Genomic DNA, 21,179 nt, shown 5'->3' with positions numbered 1-21,179 from the left:
CTTTATCTACAGGACCTCCCAGTCACGACAAAACAGTACTTTGAGGAGGCGTGCTCTTCTTCTTTGGTGGAGGTCATGTCTCAGCAGGAGGTCTCAGCGTTGGGTAAGTCGTTCCACGAATCGACTCAACTCCTGTCGTCAGAACCAGAGCACGGCAGCGGAGACCAGGGAGACGAAAGCCCAAGAACAGAACTGAAAATGTTTCCAGACTATGTGACTCTGAACAGGGAGAGTGTCATCATGTGTGCCGCAGGAAACAAGTATGTCTGTGAGCAGTTTGGGGAGATAAGAGGCCTGGGAATGGAGGGAGAGTTTCTTCCAAAAACAGGTCGCTGTTTCTGCATCGAGGACTCGGTCTATGTCCCCAATAGCTTGGACACTGACTTACTAAACCATTCCTACTTGCCTCTCTCCGAGCCTGCAGTTGCTGAAAAAGAGTCTGACATTAGGGAGCCTGGCAACCTTTATACAAACTTACCCTGCAGTAACAAGTTCTAGTTACATTGCACATATGTTATTGTCAAATACGAGCATGCTGGTAATAAATCAGCACATCAATATTCTACTGTATCAGTATCTCAGTCTTCTTTATTTCTGCTAAAAAAAAATGCATTAAGACAAACTGCTGAGTTTTCACATTCTTGTGATATATGAACATGTTTTTAAAGGCCTACTGAAATGAGATTTTCTTATTCAAACGGGGATAGCAGGTCCATTTTATGTGTCATACTTGATCATTTCGCGATATTGCCGTATTTTTGCTGAAAGGATTTAGTAGAGAACATCGACGATAAAGATTGCAACTTATGGTCGCTAATAAAAAAGCCTTGCCTTTACCGGAAGTAGCAGACGATGTGCGCGTGACATCACGGGTTGTAGAGCTCCTCACATCTGAACATTGTTTACAATCATGGCCACCAGCAGTGAGAGCGATTCGGACCGAGAAAGGGACGATTTCCCCATTATTTTAGGGAGGATGAAAGATTCGTGGATGAGGAGAGTGAGAGTAAAGGACTAGAAAAAAAATGAAAAAAGACAGGGCAGTGGGAGCGATTCAGATGTTATTAGACACATTTACTAGGATAATTCTGGAAAATCCCTTATCTGCTTGTAGTGAGATATACTGGCGTACCTGAAAGTCGGAGGGGTGTGGCCACGGTTGTGGTGACCGCCAGTGTCTGTAAGGGAAGCCACGTTTCTCGACGAGGCGAAGCGAAGGCAGCCAGTCGCGCCAGGCTGAGCTTTTTTTCCCCGTCCTACACGGGGAAGCATCCCACGGTCAGGTGCGGCCGGTCGGAGGAGGCAAGACAGTCCGCAGCTGCCTCTTTGACAGGTGCACGAGGAACGACACAAGCTCAGCTCATGTCTACGGAAAGAGCCTACTTATTACCACAATTGTATCACCGAAACCTGCCGGTTGACATGTGGTCGGGAACCATGTTCGCTTGATCTCTCTTTTCCATAGTAAAGCTTCACCTTCGGGAATGTATACAAGGAAACTCCGGCTGTGTTTGTGTTGCTAAAGGCGGCCGCAATACACCGCTTCCCACCTAAATCTTTCTTCTTTGACGTCTCCATTATTAATTGAAAAAAATGCAAAAGATTCAGCAACACAGATGTCCAAAATACTGTGTAATTATGCAATGAAAGCAGATGACTTATAGCTTGGATCGGGCTGGAAAAAAATGCCCGCTACAATCCGTGACGTCACGCGCACGCGTCATCATACCACAACGTTTTCAACAGGATACTTCACGCGAAATTTTAAATTGCAATTTGGTAAACTAAAAAGGCCGTATTGGCACGTGTTGCAACGTTAATATTTCCTCATTGATATATAAACTATCAGACTACTTGGTGGGTAGTAGTGGGTTTCAGTAGGCCTTTAAATCATATGCAGTTGGAAACATTTTACTACATAGCGTTTAGCCAGTAGAGGGAGCAAGCGGGTTGCAGAAACAATGACTGGTGGATGGCTAGTGTTTTGAGTCCAAACATAAAAAACATCCATCCATCTATCCATCTATGCATCCATTTTCTACCGCTTGTCCCTTTCGGGGTTGCGGGGGGTGGGGGGTGCTGGAGCCTATCCCAGCTGCACATATGATGTTTTATTTAATTATAAAACCAAAATCTCACTGGATCGTTTCGCAGCCGAGTGTGAAGCGACCGGAATGAGAATCAGCACCTCCAAGTCCGAGTCCATGGTTCTCGCCCGGAAAAGGGTGGAGTGCCATCTCCGGGTTGGGGAGGAGACCCTGCCTCAAGTGGAGGAGTTCAAGTACCTAGGAGTCTTGTTCACGAGTGGGGGAGGAGTGGATCGTGAGATCGACAGGCGGATCGGTGCGGCGTCTTCAGTAATGCGGACGCTGTATCGATCCATTGTGGTGAAGAAGGAGCTGAGCCGGAAGGCAAAGCTCTCAATTTACCGGTCGATCTACGTTCCCATACTCACCTATGGTCATGAGCTTTGGGTCATAACCGAAAGGATAAGATCACGGGTACAAGCGGCCGAAATGTGTTTCCTCCGCCGTGTGACGGGGCTCTCCCTTAGAGATAGGGTGAGAAGCTTTGTCATCCGGGAGGAACTCAAAGTAAAGCCGCTGCTCCTCCACATCAAGAGGAGCCAGATGAGGTGGCTCGGGCATCTGGTCAGGATGCCGCCCGAACGCCTCCCTAGGGAGGTGTTTAGGGCACGTCCAACCGGTAGGAGGCCACGGGGAAGACCCAGGACACGTTGGGAAGACTATGTCTCCCGGCTGGCCTGGGAACGCCTCGGGATCCCCCGGGAAGAGCTAGACGAAGTGGCTGGGGAGAGGGAAGTCTGGGCTTCCCTGCTTAGGCTGCTGCCCCCGCGACCCGACTTCAGATAAGCTGAAGATGATGGATGGATGGATGGATAAAACCAAATTAAATCATTATTCAAAACAACTAACTCATGTTCATTGTAAATTGTATTGTATAATAGTACTGTACACATTTTTATAGCTATTTTTAATTATGGTAAATGGGTTATACTTGTATAGTGCTTTTCTACCTTCAAGGTATTCAAAGCACTTTGACACTATTTCCATATTCACCCCTTCACACACACATTCACACACTGATGGCGGAAGCTGCCATGCAAGGCCCTTACCACGACCCATCAGGAGCAAGGGTGAAGTGTCTTGCTCAAGGACCGCGACGAGGTTGGTAGAAGGTGGGGATCGAACCAGGAACCCCCAGGTTGCTGGCACGGCCACTCTCCCAACCGCGCCACGCCGTCCCAAATGTTCAACATTTTTACAATGGTGTCCAGACTTTTGGGACACCTTGTATGTCAGAATTTAGAAGCAATGGACATACAATCGATACACTTAAACGTATACTTATTTGTTGATGAATACTTAATTTAATAGGTATGTAAAAAAAAAAAAAAATTACAATTCAAAAATGACACATGAACATTATCTTCATACAAAACATCAAATATGTGTTGCATGTATTGATATTATTTTCTATATAAACATCCATCAGTTCATTTTCTGTACATATATTTTTGATTGTTTTAATTGTGTAATATACAAATTTTTTGAAATGTTTAAGACTTCATTGACACTTTTTGGTCACTTTTTTATAAGTCAGCATTTAGCAATATTCAATGGACATACTCATATGATACAATTAAAATACTTCCTATTTAATAAATGCTTATTTAGTTAATTACATTTAAAAAAAATCTAATTTGACAAACTAACAATGGCATAAATGAAAACATTTATTTTGTATCCATCCTACAAATATGTTGCATTTGTTAACGTCACTTCTTTTTCAACATATGTACTTTATGTTCAATATTCTTTAATTATATTATAAACACATTTTTACCCATTTGTTTAGATTTTAGGGACACCCTGTGTTAATTTTTTGGTAAGTCAGCATTCAGCAAAATTCAATGGACATATACATTGATGATACAATTCAACAAATAACGATCTTTTTTTTTTCATAGATACTAAATAAAACAATTATATAAAATGTTTAAATAGCTTTACAATTTAAAAGTAAATCGATGAAATATATTTTGTATAAAAACTAAAATATATGTTGAATTTATCAATTGTATATTGTTTCTCTCTATACATACAGTACAGCCCAAAGGTGTGGACACACCTTCTCATTCAATGTGTTTTCTTTATTTTCATGACTATTTACATGAAAGGCATCAAAACTATGAATGAACACTTGTGGAGTTATGTACTTAACAAGAAACGTTGAAATAACTAAATACATGTTTTAGGTTCTCGTTTCTTCAAAATAGCCACCCTTTGCTCCGATTACTGCTTTGCACACTCTTGGCATTCTCTCCATGAGCTTCAAGAGGTAGTCACCTGAAATAGTGTTCACTTCACAGGTGTCATAGTTTTGATGCCTTCAGTGACAAACTACAATGTAAGTAGTCATGAAAATAAAGAAAACACATTGAAATGAGAAGGTGTGTCCACACTTTGGCCTGTACTGTATATATTTTATATATACTCTGATTGTATAATATACACATTTTTACTTGTGTGTGAAGACTATAGAGACATCCTTTGTGTGTTGTTGGTTTTTATTTGGCTGTATTTTTAATTTTTTTTTGTATCTTATATCGTATTGTTTTCCAGTGATGCTGGTAAATCATAACCCTGTGTGTATTGTGCAACTATTACATGACGTGCTTTTATTGTTTTGGTGGAGAATAAATTTGATTAACAACATGAAAGGTAATTGCAGAACACCTTTTTTTTTTTCATTCAATATCATAATCTTTGTCTTTGTGAGTACAACAAAAATGTGTGCTATCCTATACAGTGCTGTCTACAAAACAACGGTATTCACCATTAATTAGTTGCTTGTTAACATGCAAATTTGGCTTTTAATTAGTCATTACTAAGTACTTATTAATGCCTTATTCTGCATGGCCTTATTATACAACCAGTAAGCCATTAACTAAGAGTCTTCCCTCAATGACCTCAGAATTATTGCTTATTAGTAACCCTAAATCTAACCCTAACCCTCACACGTTCCCCTAGATTAGTGGTTCTCAAATGGGGGTACGCGTACCACTGGGGGCACTTGAAGGTATGCCAAGGGGTACGTGAGATATTTTTAAAATATTCTAAAAATACCAACAACTCAAAAATCCTTTATTAAATAATACTTTAACAACATATGAACATCAGTTCATAAACTGTGAAAAGAAATGCAACAATGCAATATTCAGTGATTACGGCTAGATGTTTTGTGGACATGTTCCATAAATATTGATGTTAAAGATTTCTTTTTTTGTGAAGAAATGTTTAGAATTTAGTTCATGAATCCAGATGGATCTCTATTACAATCCCCAAAGAGGGCACTTTAAGTTGATGATTACATCTATGCAGAGGTGGGTAGAGTAGCCAGAAATTGTACTCAAGTAAGAGTACTGTTACTTTAGAGATTTATTACTCAAGTAAAAGTAAGGAGTAGTCACCCAAATATTTACTTGAGTAAAAGTAAAAAGTATGTTGTGAAAAAACTACTCAAGTACTGAGTAACTGACGAGTAACCTGATTACGGCAACAAATAATGCACAAAAACATAAAAATAGCAATGAGCAAATTCAGAGCCATGAATATCTCTTAAGCAACTCAAACAATAATATATTTCAAACAATAGTACATTAAAATAAAAAAAATTAAGGCACATTGAGCCACAATAACTTAAAAGCACCATAGGCTCAGGAGGCATTCATTGATTGATTGAAACTTGTATTAGTAGATTGCACAGTAGATTGTGGTCAATTGTACATATTCCGTACAATTGACCACTAAATGGTAACACCCCAATAAGTTTTTCAAGATTAATCAATTACTTAGTAAATGACCAAGTCGAGGTGATCTACCTCATATACACATACACACACACACACACATATGTATATATATATATATATATACAGTATATGATTTATATTTATTTATTTTGCCGTTTTTGTTGACATGTTAAAGGTGTTTTAATGAATATACATGCATGTTTAACATATAGATTCCTATCTTTCATGAAGACAAGAATATAAGTTGGTGTATTACCTGATTCTGATGACTTGCATTTTAGTGCTGATAACGTCCACTTTTTCAAATGGAGGAGAAAAAAAGTTCCTCCTTTCTGTCTAATACCACATGAAAGTCGTTGGTTTTTGGCATCTTATTTGTCCAGCTTCCCTATTCGTTTTTATACACTTCACAAGAAATACATTGGCAGCAAACTCCGTAGCTTGCTAGGTTGTTTGCGCTGGCTTTGGGAGACTCTTATTTTGTTAACGCAGGCGCGATGGAGCGGCGCTTTTATTGTGAAGACAGGAACTGTGCGATCAGTCTTTAGGCTTTTGACGGGAAGTATGGTTGAAATAAAAAGTCTTTTTTCCTTTACAATTTTGATTGATTGCTTGATTGATACTTGTATTATTAGATTGCACAGTACAGTACATATTCCGTACAAGTGACCACTAAATGGTAACACCCCAATAAGTTTTTCAACTTGTTTAAGTTGGGTCACGTGACCGCCTGACTCTGTTTGATTGGTCCAACGTCACCAGTGACTGCATGTGATTGGTGAAACGCAGGCATGCGTAGATTCTACTTTGAAGCTCTGTCATAAACCAAAACAAACAAACAGATCGATAAAAAAAAAGTAGCGAGTAGCGAGCTGAATGTAGATAAATGGAACGGAGTAAAAGTAGCGTTTCTTCTCTATAAATATACTCAAGTAAAAGTAAAAGTATGTTGCATAAAAACTACTCGTAGAAGTACAATTTATCCCAAAAGTTACTCAAGTAAATGTAACGGAGTAAATGTAGCACGTTACTACCCACCTCTGCTTCTATGTGTAGAAATGTTTATTTATAATAGAATCACTTGGTTATTTTTCAAAAAGTTTTTAGTTACTTTTATATCTTTTTTCCAAATAGTTCAAGAAAGACCACTACAAATGAGCAATATTTTTCACTGTCATACAATTTAATAGATCGGAAACTGATGACATAGTGCTGTATTCTATTTCTTTATCTCTTTGTGACGGGTCTCCAGCCGTTCCCGTGTGGGTTGCAGTCCCAATCAATACAGGACGCATCGTAACAGGTTTGACTTTTGTTTATTCTTTCAATAAACCTTTTGTCTGGCCAGTCGGTCGCGCCAATTTATGGTTCGCTGGCTCTTCCTGCTCGTCGCGGCGCACCTTTCGGTGCCCGGTGGCTGCATCTGCTGCGGGGGCCCATCTTTCTCTCGGTCGATCTAGTCGCTCTCGTGGTCGTTGTGGTCGGGTGGTTCCTCTCCTACTTCTGCCACGATTGCTCCTCCCTTTCCCTTTTTATGCCGCAGCAGAAGATGTAACGACGTGGTGTCCTTGAGCAGGACACGTCACCCTTGCTCCTGATGGGTCCTGGTTAGCGCCTTGCATGGCAGCTCCCGCCATTGGTGTGTGAATGTGGAAACAGTGTCAAAGCGCTTTGACTTCCTTAAAAAAGGGTATAAATGCACCATACAAGTATAATCCATTTACCATTTTGTTACTTAGAATATGTTCCCCATACTAAAGTGCTACCAAAACAACTACCGTATTACCTTGAATTGCCACCGGGGCGCTAATTAATTTAAAACCTCTTCTCACTCCTGCGCTTACCAAAGGCAGGCGGTAAAAATAAGCATGCGCTAATTATTTTAAAACCTCTTCTCACTCCGGCACTTACCAAAGCTATGCAGTAAAAATTTGAGTGGGATGTAAGCTTGGACCTTAAATCCTACTGACTAGCTTTTAATCTTCAAATGACCGGTATTGAAATCAGCCTCCTCAATTTTGAAAATGATGACAGGGAAAGTGTCACTCGTGACGTCACGAGTTTGACCAGGCGGTAATACTAAGCATGCGCTAATTATTTTGGGAAGCGAGTTTGACCCGGCTGTAATTCAAGGCAGACACATACTATATACCAGGGGTCACCAACGCGGTGCCCGCGGGCACCAGGTAGCCCGTAAGGACTAGATGAGTTGCCCGCTGGCCTGTTCTAAAAATAGCTCAAATAGCAGCACTTGACAGTGAGCTGCCTGTATTTTTTAAATTGTATTTATTTAGTGGAAAGCTGGTCTCGCTTCGCTCGACATGTTCAATTCTAAGAAAGACAAAACTGAAATAGAACTTGAAAATCCAAGAAAATATTTTAAAGACTTGGTCTTCACTAGTTTAAATAAATTTAGTTATTTTTTTACTTTGCTTCTTCTAATTTTCAGAAAGACAATTTTTGAGAAAAAATACAACCTTATAAATGATTCTAGGATTTTTAAACACATATACCTTTTTACCTCTTAAATTCCTTCCTCTTCTTTCCCAACAATTTAAATCAATGTTCAAGTGTTTTGTTTTATTTTTGTAAAGAATAATAAATACATTTTATATTAATTCTTCATTTTAGCTTCTGTTTTTTCGACAAAGAATATTTTTGAAATATTTCTTCAAACTTATTATGATTAAAATTCCCCAAAATTATTCTGGCAAATCTAGAACATTTGTAGAATCAAATTCAAATCTTATTTCAAAGTCTTGTAAATTTATTTTAAAAGTTTTGTTCTGGAAAATCTAGAAGAAATAATGATTTTTCTTTGTTAGAAATATATCTTGGTCCAATTTGTTATATATTCTAACAAAGTGCAGATTGGATTTTAACCTATTTAAAACATGTCATCAATATATCAAAATCAATCTTAATCAGGAAAAACTACTAATGATCCATCCCTTCCATCCATTTACTACCGCTTATTCCCTTTTGGGGTCGCGGGGGGCGCAAATTCTTTTTTTAATTTTTTCAAAAAGATTTGAATTAGATAGTTTTTCTCTTCATTTTTTCCGGTTGAATTTTGAATTTTAAAGAGTCGAAATTGAAGATAAACTATGTTTCAAAATTTAATTTTCTTTTTTTTTTCGTGTTTACTCCTCTTTTAAACCGTCCAATTAAGTGTTTTTTCAACATTTATTCTCTACAAAAAACCTTCCGTAAAAGGAAAAAAAATGTACGACGGAATGACAGACAGAAATACCCTTTTTTTTTTAAATATATATAGATTTATTTATTAAAGTTAAATTGAGCAAACTGGCTATTTCTGGCAAATTATTTAAGTGTGTATTAAACTAGTAGCCCTTCGCATTAATCAGTGCCCAAAAAGTAGCTCTTGGTTTCAAAAAGGTTGGTGACCCCTTCTATATAGCCTGCGGCAATTCAAGGAAATACGGTGATTATTTACCTGTTTAGTATTACCTATTATACCTACGTACTAGTGTGCGTTAAAATTATTCAAATAACTTAAAATATATTGATGTGTGTTGAACAACAACAGAATATTCTTAATAAATGTGAAAACTAGCGCGCTTCTAAGCCATTCTTATCATGGCAGAAATTGGGTTTGAGGAGCCCACTTGTGTTAAATTGGTGTTCATTTACTTACCACTAGGTGGTGGTGTTGTATTTCAATTGTTGTGTTTATGTACTGTTGCCACCAAGTTTATTCTTGGCTTTATCCATAAATTCAGTATTTGACAGAACTGAGCTTTTAAATTGTAACATATGTAAACATCTACATAAATAACAAAATAAAAACTCCTTTTAAACAGTAAGTGCCATAGTTGTTTATTAAACAAAGTGGTCCAAATCCTGTTAGAAGATGAAAACTACAAAACAACAACAACAAAAATCATTATTTCTACCACTGTGGGATAAAACGTAATCATAATCATCATAATTATGGTGAAATAGTATGGAATTCAAGCTTAACGGGAAATAATAGCCAGGACAACACAATCTGTGTGTGATAATGGAGGGAGTGATGCTTCACACCACTGTTAGTACGACCTACTTCAACATCCCTGGTACCTCTGCCAGACGGTACGACGTCACGGCCTTAAGTTAATGCACCGTATTTCAGGCACTAGTAAAAAAAAACGTGGGTGAGAGACGAAGACGGAGCAAGTTTAAGAGTCAGTGTTTACTGGCGTCGCAGGCCTCCCCTCTGAACACAACCCAGCAAATTCTTTCCACGCTTCATCACCGCTTGCCTGCCCATACGCAAGCATCACCTCCTGATGTCATTTCCTCAACTCTCACTCACAGTCACCTTGAGAGGCAACCACGTCTAAAAAGTGAATGGACTTTGAACACATATCATAAACACACAGGCGTCCCACCATTGGACAAAAGCAGAAGGTATCAATTATGTACTTTAATACTATATACCCGTGAATTAAAAAAAAACTAATCTCCTTTTCCAGGGACTTGTGACGTTTTTTTTTTCACCAAGTCTTGGATACAGGCTCCACTTGGTGGAAATGCACTTAGTTGTCGGCTTTCTTGTTGAGGAGCACCGAGCAGCACGTGAGAGCTCCATCGACTTTGACTTTCTCCATGTTGGACAGAGGAATCAGCATGTGGTCCTTCAACTTCTCGAATACCTGAGGACACAAAACCGGATGACTGACAACTGTTGTTTTCTTGGTCGTATTTTAAAGGCCTACTGAAACCCACTACTACCCACCACGCAGTCTGATAGTTTATATATCAATGATGAAATATTAACATTGCACCACATGCCAATACAACCTTTTTAGTTTACTAAATTTCAATTTTAAATTTCCCGCTGAGTTTCTTGTTGAAAACGTTGCGGAATTATGACGAGTGTTTGTGACGTCTCGGGTTGTAGCGGACATATTAGCCCAGCACCACTTATGGCTGAAAGTTGTCTCTTTTCATCGCATAATTACACAGTAATTTGGATTACTGTGTTGCTGAATATTTTGCAATTTGTTCAATTAATAATGGAGACTATTAAGAAGAATGCTGTTGGTGGAAAGCGGTGGATTGCAGCTGTCTTTAGCACCGAGACACAGCAGGTGTTTCTTTGTTTGTTGTGAAGCTTTAACGCAGAGTGGTCAAGCGAACATGTTTCTCTACGTCAACCAGCAATATTTTGGATGGGAAAATTGTGATATTAAGTCGGCTCTTACTGGAGACTTCAGTGGATTATGGGACCTCCTCCTGTACAGTATTAGCTGCAAATTTCATGAAGTCAGTGACGAAGCTGAGGCTTGGGAGACGTTGGACCTTCCAACAGGACAACGATCCCAAGCATACCTCCACATCAACATCAGAGTGGTTGCAGAAGAAGGGCTGGAAGACTCTGGAGTGGCCTTCACAGTCGCCAGACCTAAATCCTATAGAAAAGCTGTGGTGGGACTTGAAGAACGCAGTTGCAGCACGCAAGCCCAAGAATATGAATGAACTGGAGGCCTTTGCCCAAGAGGAATGGGTTAAAATACCTGTAGATGGTTGCAAGAAGCTTGTGTCCGGTTATGTATCACGTTTGAAGGATGTAATTACTGCCAAAGGGTGTTCTACAAAGTACTAAAGATGCATGTAACTAGGGGGTTGAATCATTTTGTAAAAGAGATATTAAGAAAAATGTCCTTTTTTGGTAATTTGTAAAATACAGTGTTACAATTTAAGTTGCATTTGTCTCTTTGACACATCTTTATTTGATATGACTATAAACAAAATACGGAATAAATGTCCAACTTGCTAAAACACCAAAATTGTGTGGGGGTTGAATAATTTTGATCACAACTGTAGCTGTCAAAAAGGCAGCTGTGATCTTGGCTCCTCGGCTTCTCTCAGAGACAATGGCATTCACCGCAGCCATCCGACTTTGAGGTATGACTTTAGAATCTCACTAAAATACTATTAACACAATAAGCAGATATGGGATTTTTCCAGAATTATCCTAGTAAATGTGTCTAATTACATCTGAAACGCTGTCACTGCCGCCGCTCGGAGCAGTCGCTTTTTTTTTTTTTTTAGTTCTTCACTTACTTTCCTCATCCACAAATCTTTCATCCTCGCTCAAATTAATGGGGGAATTTTCGCTTTCTCGGTCTGAATAGCTCTTGCTGCTGGAGGCTATGATTATAAACAATGTGAGGATGTGAGGAGCCCTACAACCCGTGACGTCATGTGCACATCGTCTGCTACTTCCGGTAGAGGCAAGGCTTTTTTATTAGCGACCAAAAGTTGCGAACTTTATCGTTGATGTTCTCTACTAAATCCTTTCAGCAAAAATATGGCAAGATCCTGAAATGATCAAGTATGACACATAGAATGGACCTGCTATTCCCGTTTAATTAAGAAAATCTCATTTCAGTAGGCCTTTAACACAAGTGATATAATATTTCTTGCAGAATTGTACTTTTATTACATGTGATACACGACACAGGTACTTCAGTTTTTGTATGCCCCACTTTTCCTACGATTCCATTTACCAAACCCAAAACCAGTGAAATTAGCACGATGTGTAAATCGTAAATAAAAACAGAATACAATGATTTGCAAATCCTTTTCAACCTATATTCAGTTGAATGGACTGCAAAGACAAGAAAGATACTTAATGTTCGAACTGAGAAACTTTATTTTTTTGCAAATGCCTGCAACATGTTTCAAAAAAGCTTGCAAAAGTGGCAAAAAAGACTGAAAAAGTTGAGGAGAGCTGATCCATCCATCCATCCATTGTCTACCGCTTATTCTCTTTGGGGTCGCGGGGGGCGCTGGTGCCTATCTCTGCTACAATCGGGCAGAAGGCGGTGTACACCCTGGACAAGTCGCCATCTCATCTCAGGGCCAACACAGATAGACAGACAGGAATGCTCATCAAACACTTATTTGGAACATCCCACAGGTGAACAGGCTAACGTCGGACAGGTGGGTGCCATGATTGGGTTTAAAGCATCCATCCATCCATTTTCTACCGCTTGACCCTTTTGGGGTCACGTGGGGTGCTGGAGCCTATCTCAGTTGCATTCGGGCCGAAGGCGGGGTGCACCCTGAACAAGTCGCCGTCTCATCGCAGGGGTATAAAGCAGCTTCCATGAAATGTTCAGTCATTCACAAACAAGGATGGGGCGAGGGTCACCATTTTGTGAACAAATTCGTAGCCAAACTGTCGAACAGTTTAAGAACAACATTTCTCAACAAGATGTTGCAAGGAATTTAGGGATTTCACCCTCTATGGTCCGTAATATCATCAAAAGGTTAAGAGAATTTTGTAAAAACATTGCACGGAAGCGGCAAACACCTGTCTTTCAATCTCTCAGGATGTACTGCGTCAAAAAAAATGACATCAGTGTGTAAAGGATATCACCACATGGGCTCAGGAACACCTCAGAAACTCACCGTCAATAACTACAGTTAGTTGCTACATCTGTAAATGAAAATTAAAACTCAACTATGCAAAGTGAAAACCATTTACCAACAACACCCAGAAACACCGCTGGCTTCGCTGGGCCTGAGCTCATTTAAAATGGACTGATGCAAAGTGGAAAAGTGTTTTTAGGTCTGACAAATCAACATTTAATTTTTTTTTTTTGGAAACTGTGAATCTCGTGTCCTCCGGACCAAAGAGGAAAATAACCATAAGGACTGTTATAGGCGCAAAGTTCAAAAGCCAGCATCTGTGATGGTATGGGGGTCCATTAGTGCCCAAGGAATGGGTAACTTGCAAATCTGTGAAGGCACCATTAAAACAGGTTTTGGAGCAATATATATTAACGTCCAAGCAATGTCTTTTTCATGGACGCCCCTGCTTATTTCAGCAAGACAACGCCAAGCCACATTCTGCACGTGTTACAACAGTGTAGCTGTATAGTAAAATAGTGCGGGTACTAGACAGGCCTGCCTGTAGTCCAGACCTGTCTCCCATTGAAAATGTGTGGTGCATTATGAAGCGTAAGATACCACAACAACTGTTGAACAATTTAAGTTGTACATCAAGCAAGAATGGGAAATATTTCCCCCTGAAAAGCTTCAAAAATTGGTCTCCTCAGTTCCCAAACGTTTACTGAGTGTTCTTATAAGGAAAAGCCAGGTAACACAGTGGTAAAAATGTCTTGCAAAATGTTTTGCAACATGTTGCTGACATTAAATTCTAAGTTAATAATTATTTGCAAGAAAACAAAAATTAAGCTTCTCAGTTTGAACATTAAATATCTTGTCTTTGCAGTCTATTTAATTGAATATAAGTTGAAAAGGATTTGTAAATCATTGTATTCTGTTTTTATATACCATTTACACAGCATGCCAACTGCACTGGTTTTGGGTTTTGTACTACAAAAATGTTCGTCAAAATTTTGCATCTGCATTTGTTAATTGTTAATTGTGCTTAACAACTTAGTCTGTTAGTCAGCCCATCATTCCGCAGAACCAAAGCACTTGTTGTGATTCAAAAGGATGCTTAGGACAGCAGGCCGCTTGCAGGTAAGAGGAGTTTTAATCAAAATTTAGGCAAAAACACCAAAAGCACAAGTTGGGGATAAAACAAGGAAAAAATGTCATTTGCAAAGCATAGACAAACTTAAGAGAGTAGCATGAAGGCGAATAAAACAGTCGAATGTATAGGTTCTCTACACAACTTAAAAGAAAATCTAATTCAAAACATTTGTATGCGCGTACAACATGGGTGTCAAACTCTGGCCCGCCGTGTAATTTCATTTGGTCCTTGAGGCAATATTAAATTAACATTAGAGCTGGACCGCCGGTATTATAGAGTGGCGGTGTTGCTGTATCACCGCATTCAACGCTAATTCTCATACTTGCCAACCCTCCCGATTTTCCCAGGAGACTCCCGAATTTTAGTGCCCCCCCTGAAAATCTCCCGGGGCAACCATTCTCCCGAATTTCCACTCCGACAACAATATTGGAGGCGTGCCTTAAAGGTACTGCTTTTAGCGTCCTCTACAACCTGTCGTCACGTCCGCTTTTCCTCCATACAAACAGCGTGCGGGAGGGGGGGATTGGTGCTTGCGGAGTGTCTAATATAGCCTGGAATAGTCATGGATGCATGGGACTCTGGGTAATTGTTGTGTTGCATTTATGTTGTGTTATTGTGAGGATGTTCTCCCGAAATGTGTTTGTCATTCTTGTTTGGTGTGGGTTCACAGTGTGGCGCATATTAGTAAGAGTGTTAAAGTTGTTTATATCAAAACCTTCAGTGTAACTTGTATGGCTGTTGACTATATGCCTTGCTGTCGTGTACGTGTATCAGCGGAAGGCACTTACAACATGTTACTGGGCTGGCAAGCTGTTTGTACATGTTGTAGAAGGCGTCAGAGGCAATGGCTTCATAGCACGCCCTTATTATTGTTACCTGGGTGACCATCAGCAGATATTAGCGAGAATAGTTGCGGCTCCCATTATCTTTTTTGTATTGTGAAACGGATATAGAAACGGAAATAGATATAGGCTGACTATACGTCCTCTTTTCCCCGGACATGTCCTCTTTTGCGGGGGTGTCCGGGCGGGTTTTTTAAATGCGTCAAATGTCTGGCATTTTGAATTAGAGTTGCGTCTATTTTCAATGTAAGTCCAGTGTTAAGTTACCGTATATATGTATGTATGTATGTATGTATGTATGTATGTATATATATATATATATATATATATATATATATATATATTAATGTATGTATGTATATATATATATATATATATATATATATATATATATATAAATATATATATATATATATATATATATATATATATATATATATATATATATATATATATATATTAATGTATGTATTTTTTTTTTTTTTCCAAGATGGCGCTGCTGTAGTGGCTGCTGTAGGCAGGAGCTCTGTGCTCTTGTGTCATCCTTTTGTGTTTCCCTCTTGTTTTCATGTCTTATTATATTTTTTTGCCTTTTGGTCCGGGACCCTTTGGGACTGTGTGACAAGGGGTGGCACTTTCGTGACCTCAGTGGTGCTTTTTTTGTGGACTTCTGGATCTGCCTCACGGGAGCCTTTTGGCTATGGAGACCAGCTGCTGGGTGTCTCCTACACCAGAGTATGTTTGGATGTACTGGAGGAGATGCGGATGAGGGGACAGGGCTGCGGAGCTAGCACTGAGCGCTGGGACGGAGAGGCTTCGCGGTGTCTTGACTGGGTGAGCAGGTGTCGGACACCTCAGTCACCTTGGACGTATCCTCGCTCATCCATTCGGACTGGACACTGGCCGAGAGTGGAGTCGGCTGTCTTGGTTGCTTTGTTGGGTCTGCTTCTGTCTCTGACCATGCTCCCTCCTCCCCAGCAGACGATGGCGTGGAACACCGCAGAGGCCACCACAGTCGATATGTTTCTTTTACTTTTTATTCATAGCTGTATGTAGAAGTGTCTGGTTGTATCTGCTGCTTTGATGTCTTTAATGTCCTCTGTGTTCTTTGATGTTTCCCTCTTACACACATGGAAGAGGGATGTGTACCATGGTTATGAGTTGTTTTTTTATTTTTTTTATTTATTTGTTTTTTTCCCTTGGCCTCAGTCTGCACCTCCTCTCCAGGGACCAGGCAAAGACCGATTTTTTAAATTTTATTTTAATCTTCTTTTTTTTTCTCCCCCCCTCCCCCCCTTTGTTTACCTTTATCTCATCTTTTTGTAAGGGGCGCTGGAAGCCGGCAGACCCGTCAGCGATCCTGTTCTGTCACCCTGTAATGTTTGTCTAAACTTGAATGGGATTGTGCTGAAAATTTTAATTTTCCTGAAGGAACTCTCCTGACGGAATAAATAAAGTACTATCTATCTATATATATATTTCAGGGTGGCTGAAAATGTGGACAATTTAGCTAGGTGTTGTTGTTGTTTTGACTTTGTTAATAAATAAAGTATGTTTTAGCCTTTTTATATGTGGCATTTTTCTAGTATGCCTAGCTTATTATGAGTCCAAAAAAAGGAATGGACAAGAAAATAAAGCGACTCGGGCTACTGACGTTGCTTTTGCATGTCGGCAGGTTGGCTGAAAATGAGGACAGTTTAGCTAGTTGTTGTTGTTTTGACTTTGTTATTAAATAAAATATGTTTTAGCGTTTTCATACGTAGCATTTTTCTAGTATGCCTAGCGTAATATGAGTCCAAAAAAAGGAATGGACAAGAAAATAAACCCACTCGAGTAAGTGACGCTGTGTGTGCATGTCGGCAGGGTGGCTGAAAATGTGGACAGTTCAGCTAGTTGTTGTTGTTGTTTTGACTTTTTGTTATTAAATAAAATATGTTTTAGCCTTTTTATATGTGGCATTTTTCTAGTTTGCCTAGCGTAATATGAGTCCAAAAAAAGGAATGGACAAGAAAATAAACCCACTCGGGCAGAGTGACGCTGTGTGTGCATGTCGGCAGGATGGCTGAAAATGAGGACAGTTTAGCTAGTTGTTGTTTTGATTTTGTTTTTAAATAAAGTATGTTTTAACCTTTTTTTATGTGGCATTTTTCTAGTATTCCTAGCTTAATATGAGTCCAAAAAAAGGAATGGACAAGAAAATAAAGCGACTCGGCACTAAAATTGGCCCTAGTGTGTTAATGTGAGTGTGAATGTTGTCTGTCTATCCGTGTTGGCTCTTTGATGAGTTGGCGACTTGTCCAGGGTGTACCACGCCTTCCGCCCGAATGCAGATAGGCTGCAGCACTCCCTGTGACCCCAAAAGGGACAAGGGGTAGAAAAATGGATGGATGGGCTAGTGTGTGCAAATGAGGACAGTTTAGCTAGTAGTTGTTGTTTGGACTTTGTTATTAAATAGAAATTTGAGCAATCGCCTCCTTTTGTTTTTTAAAAAATAATACAATAGCACTTTGTTGTGTTCAAACCTTTACTAAAATATGGACTTTTGTCAAGGCTGGGACCATTATTCATGTTTACTTTGTTTAAATTTGCGTTAACATCTCAACTTTTCTATTTACGAACCCTGTTCAAGAACCAATTAGGTCTGTATATTGAGGTTTCTACTGTTAGTTGTGGCAAAGTACAAGGGTATTTAAACAAATCCAGATGAATAAAAAAAAACAACAATAGTTTTGGGGAGGGAGTGTGTTACAACACCTGTGAATCTCTATCATGGTGATTGGAACATTGTACGCCTTCCCTTTTGAAAGTGTGCCAAACAAAGGTTAGCCCACTCTTTGTACATTTCTCCTTCTCTCTGGAGTCCTTAAAATCACCGACATAGCTCAGAGCTGTAGAAATGTTTTTGGCACCGGCGCCAAATTTCACAACTCCTGTTGTTATGGCAACAGCTGTTCAATAATGCATAGCCATGCAATCAGCCACTACTAAAAGACTGACGGAACACACGTCTATTTGTCTACTGAAAGACAAGTTTGGATGGGATTGGTGTGGAGAGACCAGAATACTCAGACCAAATGGGAATAAAAAAAACGTCCTACTAGTGTTGTTCCGATAACAATATTTTGGTAACGGTACCAAAATTATTTTTCTACTTTTCTAAACAAAGGGGACCACAAAAAATTGCATTATTGGCTTTATTTTAACAAAAAAACTTAGGGTACATTAAACATATGTTTTTTATTGCAAGTTTGTCCTTAAATAAAATAGTGAACATACAAGACAACTTGTCTTTTATTAGTAAGCAAATCAAGGCTCCTAATTTAGCTGCTGACACATGCAGTAACACATTGTGTCATTTTTATTGTTTCATTGTGGTGAAGAAGGAGCTGAGCCGGAAGGCAAAGGTCTCAATTTACCGGTCGATCTACGTTTCCATCCTCACCTATGGTCATTAGCTTTGGGTTATGACCGAAAGGACAAGATCACGGGTACAAGCGGCTGAAATTAGTTTCCTCCACCGGGTGGGGGGGAATCTCCCTTAGAGATAGGGTGAGAAGCTCTGTCATCCGGATGGAACTCAAAGTAAGGCCGCTGCTCCTCCACATAGAGAGGAGCTAGATGAGGTGGTTCGGGCATCTGGTCAGGATGCCACCCGAATGCCTCCCTAGGGAGGTGTTTAGGGCACGTCCAACAGGTAGGAGGCAACGGGGAGGACCCAGGACGCGTTGGGAAGACTATGTCTCCCGGCTGGCCTGAGAATGCCTCGGGATCCCCCGGGAAGAGCTGGACGAAGTGGCTGGGGAGAGGGAAGTCTGGGCTTCCCTGCTTAAGCTGCTGCCCCTGCGACCTGACCTCGGATAAGCGAAAGAAGATGAATGGATTCTATTATTTTGTCATAATCATTAAGAAGTAAATTAATTATTATCTACTTGTTCATTTACTGTTAATATCTGCTTACTTTCTCTTTAAACATGTTCTATCTACACTTCTGTTAAAATGTAATAATCACTTCTTCTTGTTGTTTGATACTTTACATTAGTTTTGGATGATACTACGAATTTGGGGATCAATCTGATACCAAGTTGTTACTACATTGGTCATACACAAAGTCCTCGTGTCCAGGGACGTATTTCCTGAGTTTATAAAGACAATATGTATTTTCAAATTTAAGATGTTTTGATGGGCAGCATGGTGGTAGAGGGGTTAGTGCATCTGCCTCACAATACGAAGGTCCTAGTAGTCTTGGGTTCAAACCCGGGCTCGGGATCTTTCTGTGTGGAGTTTGCGTGTCCTCGCCCCGTGACTGCGTGGGTTCCCTCCGGATACTCCGTCTTCCTCCCACTTCCAAAGACATGCACCTGGGGATAGGTTGATTGGCAACACTAAATGGGTCCTAGTGTGTGAATGTGAGTGTGAATGTTGTCTATCTATCTGTGTTGGCTCTGCAATGAGGTGGCGACTTGTCCAGGCTGTACCCTGCCTTCCGCCCGATTGTAGCTGAGATAGGCACCAGCTCTCCCCGCAAACCTCAAAAGGGAATAATGGGTAGAAAATGGACGGATGGATGGAAGATGTTTTGATGCCAAAAAATATTGGCATAATCATAGTATTATCGACTAGACACACTACTGTACTTTGTATCATTAAAGTGGATGTCAGGTGTAGATCCACCAATGGCGTTTGTTTACATTTTGACGCCGGTGAGCTAATAAAGCATGGTAAGCGGACCGGTACTTTTCAGAGGCAATATTTTACCGAATATGATTCATTAGTATCGCGGTACTATACTAATACCACTATACCGTACAACCCGACTTCCTACAGACAAAAAAAAGTTTCCATCCATTTCCTACCGCTTATTCCCTTTGGGGTCGCGGGGGGCGCTGGTGCCTATCTCAGTTACAATTGGGCGGAAGGCGGGCTACACCCTGGACAAGTCTCCACCTGATCGCAGGGCCAACACAGATAGACAGACAACATTCACACACTAGGGCCAATTTAGTGTTGCCAATCAACCTATCCCCAGGTGCATGTCTTTGGAGGTGGGAGGAAGCCGGAGTACCCGGAGGGAACCCACGCACCTGATCCCGGAGGGAACCCACGCACCTGATCGCAGGGCCAACACAGATAGACAGACAACATTCACACACTAGGGCCAATTTAGTGTTGCCAATCAACCTATCCCCAGGTGCATGTCTTTGGAGGTGGGAGGAAGCCGGAGTACCTGGAGGGAACCCACGCAGTCATGGGGAGGACATGCAAACTCCACACAGAAAGATCTTGAGCCCGGGATTGAACCCGGGACTACTCAGGACCTTCGTAATGTGAGGCAGACGCACTAACCCCTCTGCCACCGTGAAAGTTAAATACAGTAAATAGGAAACCAATCCAATATTTGTCCATGAAAGGTTTATACAATGTGAACCCAAAAACAGACACACAAATCTTTGAATAACTATTTGAATTCAAATACTTTGTCTTCTCTTCAGTCTCTGATTTTGTGCATGAAATGTTGGAACTCTACTTTTCCCCGCACTTCGATCAGCCAAAAGACATTTTGCGTGGAGGCCTACTTCTCCAACAAATTACACACTGTAGTGCAAGACGACTATTTTGGAGAATGTTTTGGTGTCATCACGCTCCAAAAAAAGAAGCAGATTTCTTGACTTGGTTCGGAAGTTCAGAGAGTTTGAGATCTTAAATTTTAAATCCTGAAGACGAATGAATGTGCTGTTAGTTAGCAATTGACAACTTTGTCTGCAAGCATGCCTCCAACAAAACATCGTTTTGAGAGATTGTAGCTTTTATGCAAACCGACCTGTCGTGATGCTTCATGAATGTCTTTGACTTTTCTTTATTGTTTCTTTAGTTTCTGCATTATTTCCTGTCCAGCCCTCTTATTTGTGTTTCCACTTCCAATTTTTGTTTCATCTGACATCACATGGAAAAAGATACAACCTTCTCGAGGAAAGTTCTGTGGTCA

At 40.1% G+C, this 21,179-nt stretch overlaps 2 protein-coding genes across 6 annotated transcripts in view; one reads left to right on the top strand and one right to left on the bottom strand.

The window, feature by feature from the left end:
• The window catches only part of mpl (MPL proto-oncogene, thrombopoietin receptor), a 33,669-nt gene extending 28,925 nt beyond the window's left edge, over window positions 1-4,744 (top strand). For both annotated transcript variants that reach the window (XM_061883652.1, XM_061883651.1), the window contains exon 12: window positions 13-4,744. In XM_061883652.1, the coding sequence (XP_061739636.1) occupies window positions 13-498 (486 nt within the window). In that variant the 3' untranslated portion in view covers window positions 499-4,744. The remainder of the gene's footprint in view (window positions 1-12) is intronic.
• Window positions 4,745-9,650: 4,906 nt separating this feature from the next.
• ddah1 (dimethylarginine dimethylaminohydrolase 1) overlaps window positions 9,651-21,179 on the bottom strand; it is a 224,864-nt gene continuing 213,335 nt past the window's right edge. For all 4 annotated transcript variants that reach the window (XM_061883648.1, XM_061883650.1, XM_061883647.1 and 1 more), the window contains one exon: window positions 9,651-10,494. In XM_061883648.1, coding sequence (XP_061739632.1) covers window positions 10,378-10,494 — 117 coding nt within the window. In that variant the 3' untranslated portion in view covers window positions 9,651-10,377. The remainder of the gene's footprint in view (window positions 10,495-21,179) is intronic.

The sequence above is a fragment of the Nerophis ophidion genome, linkage group LG22 (assembly GCF_033978795.1).
Source record: "Nerophis ophidion isolate RoL-2023_Sa linkage group LG22, RoL_Noph_v1.0, whole genome shotgun sequence".
In the NCBI taxonomy this organism is placed as follows: Eukaryota; Metazoa; Chordata; class Actinopteri; order Syngnathiformes; family Syngnathidae; genus Nerophis; species Nerophis ophidion.
The sequence above is the reverse complement of the archived record's forward strand: the minus strand, read 5'-3'. Positions and strand labels throughout refer to the sequence as shown.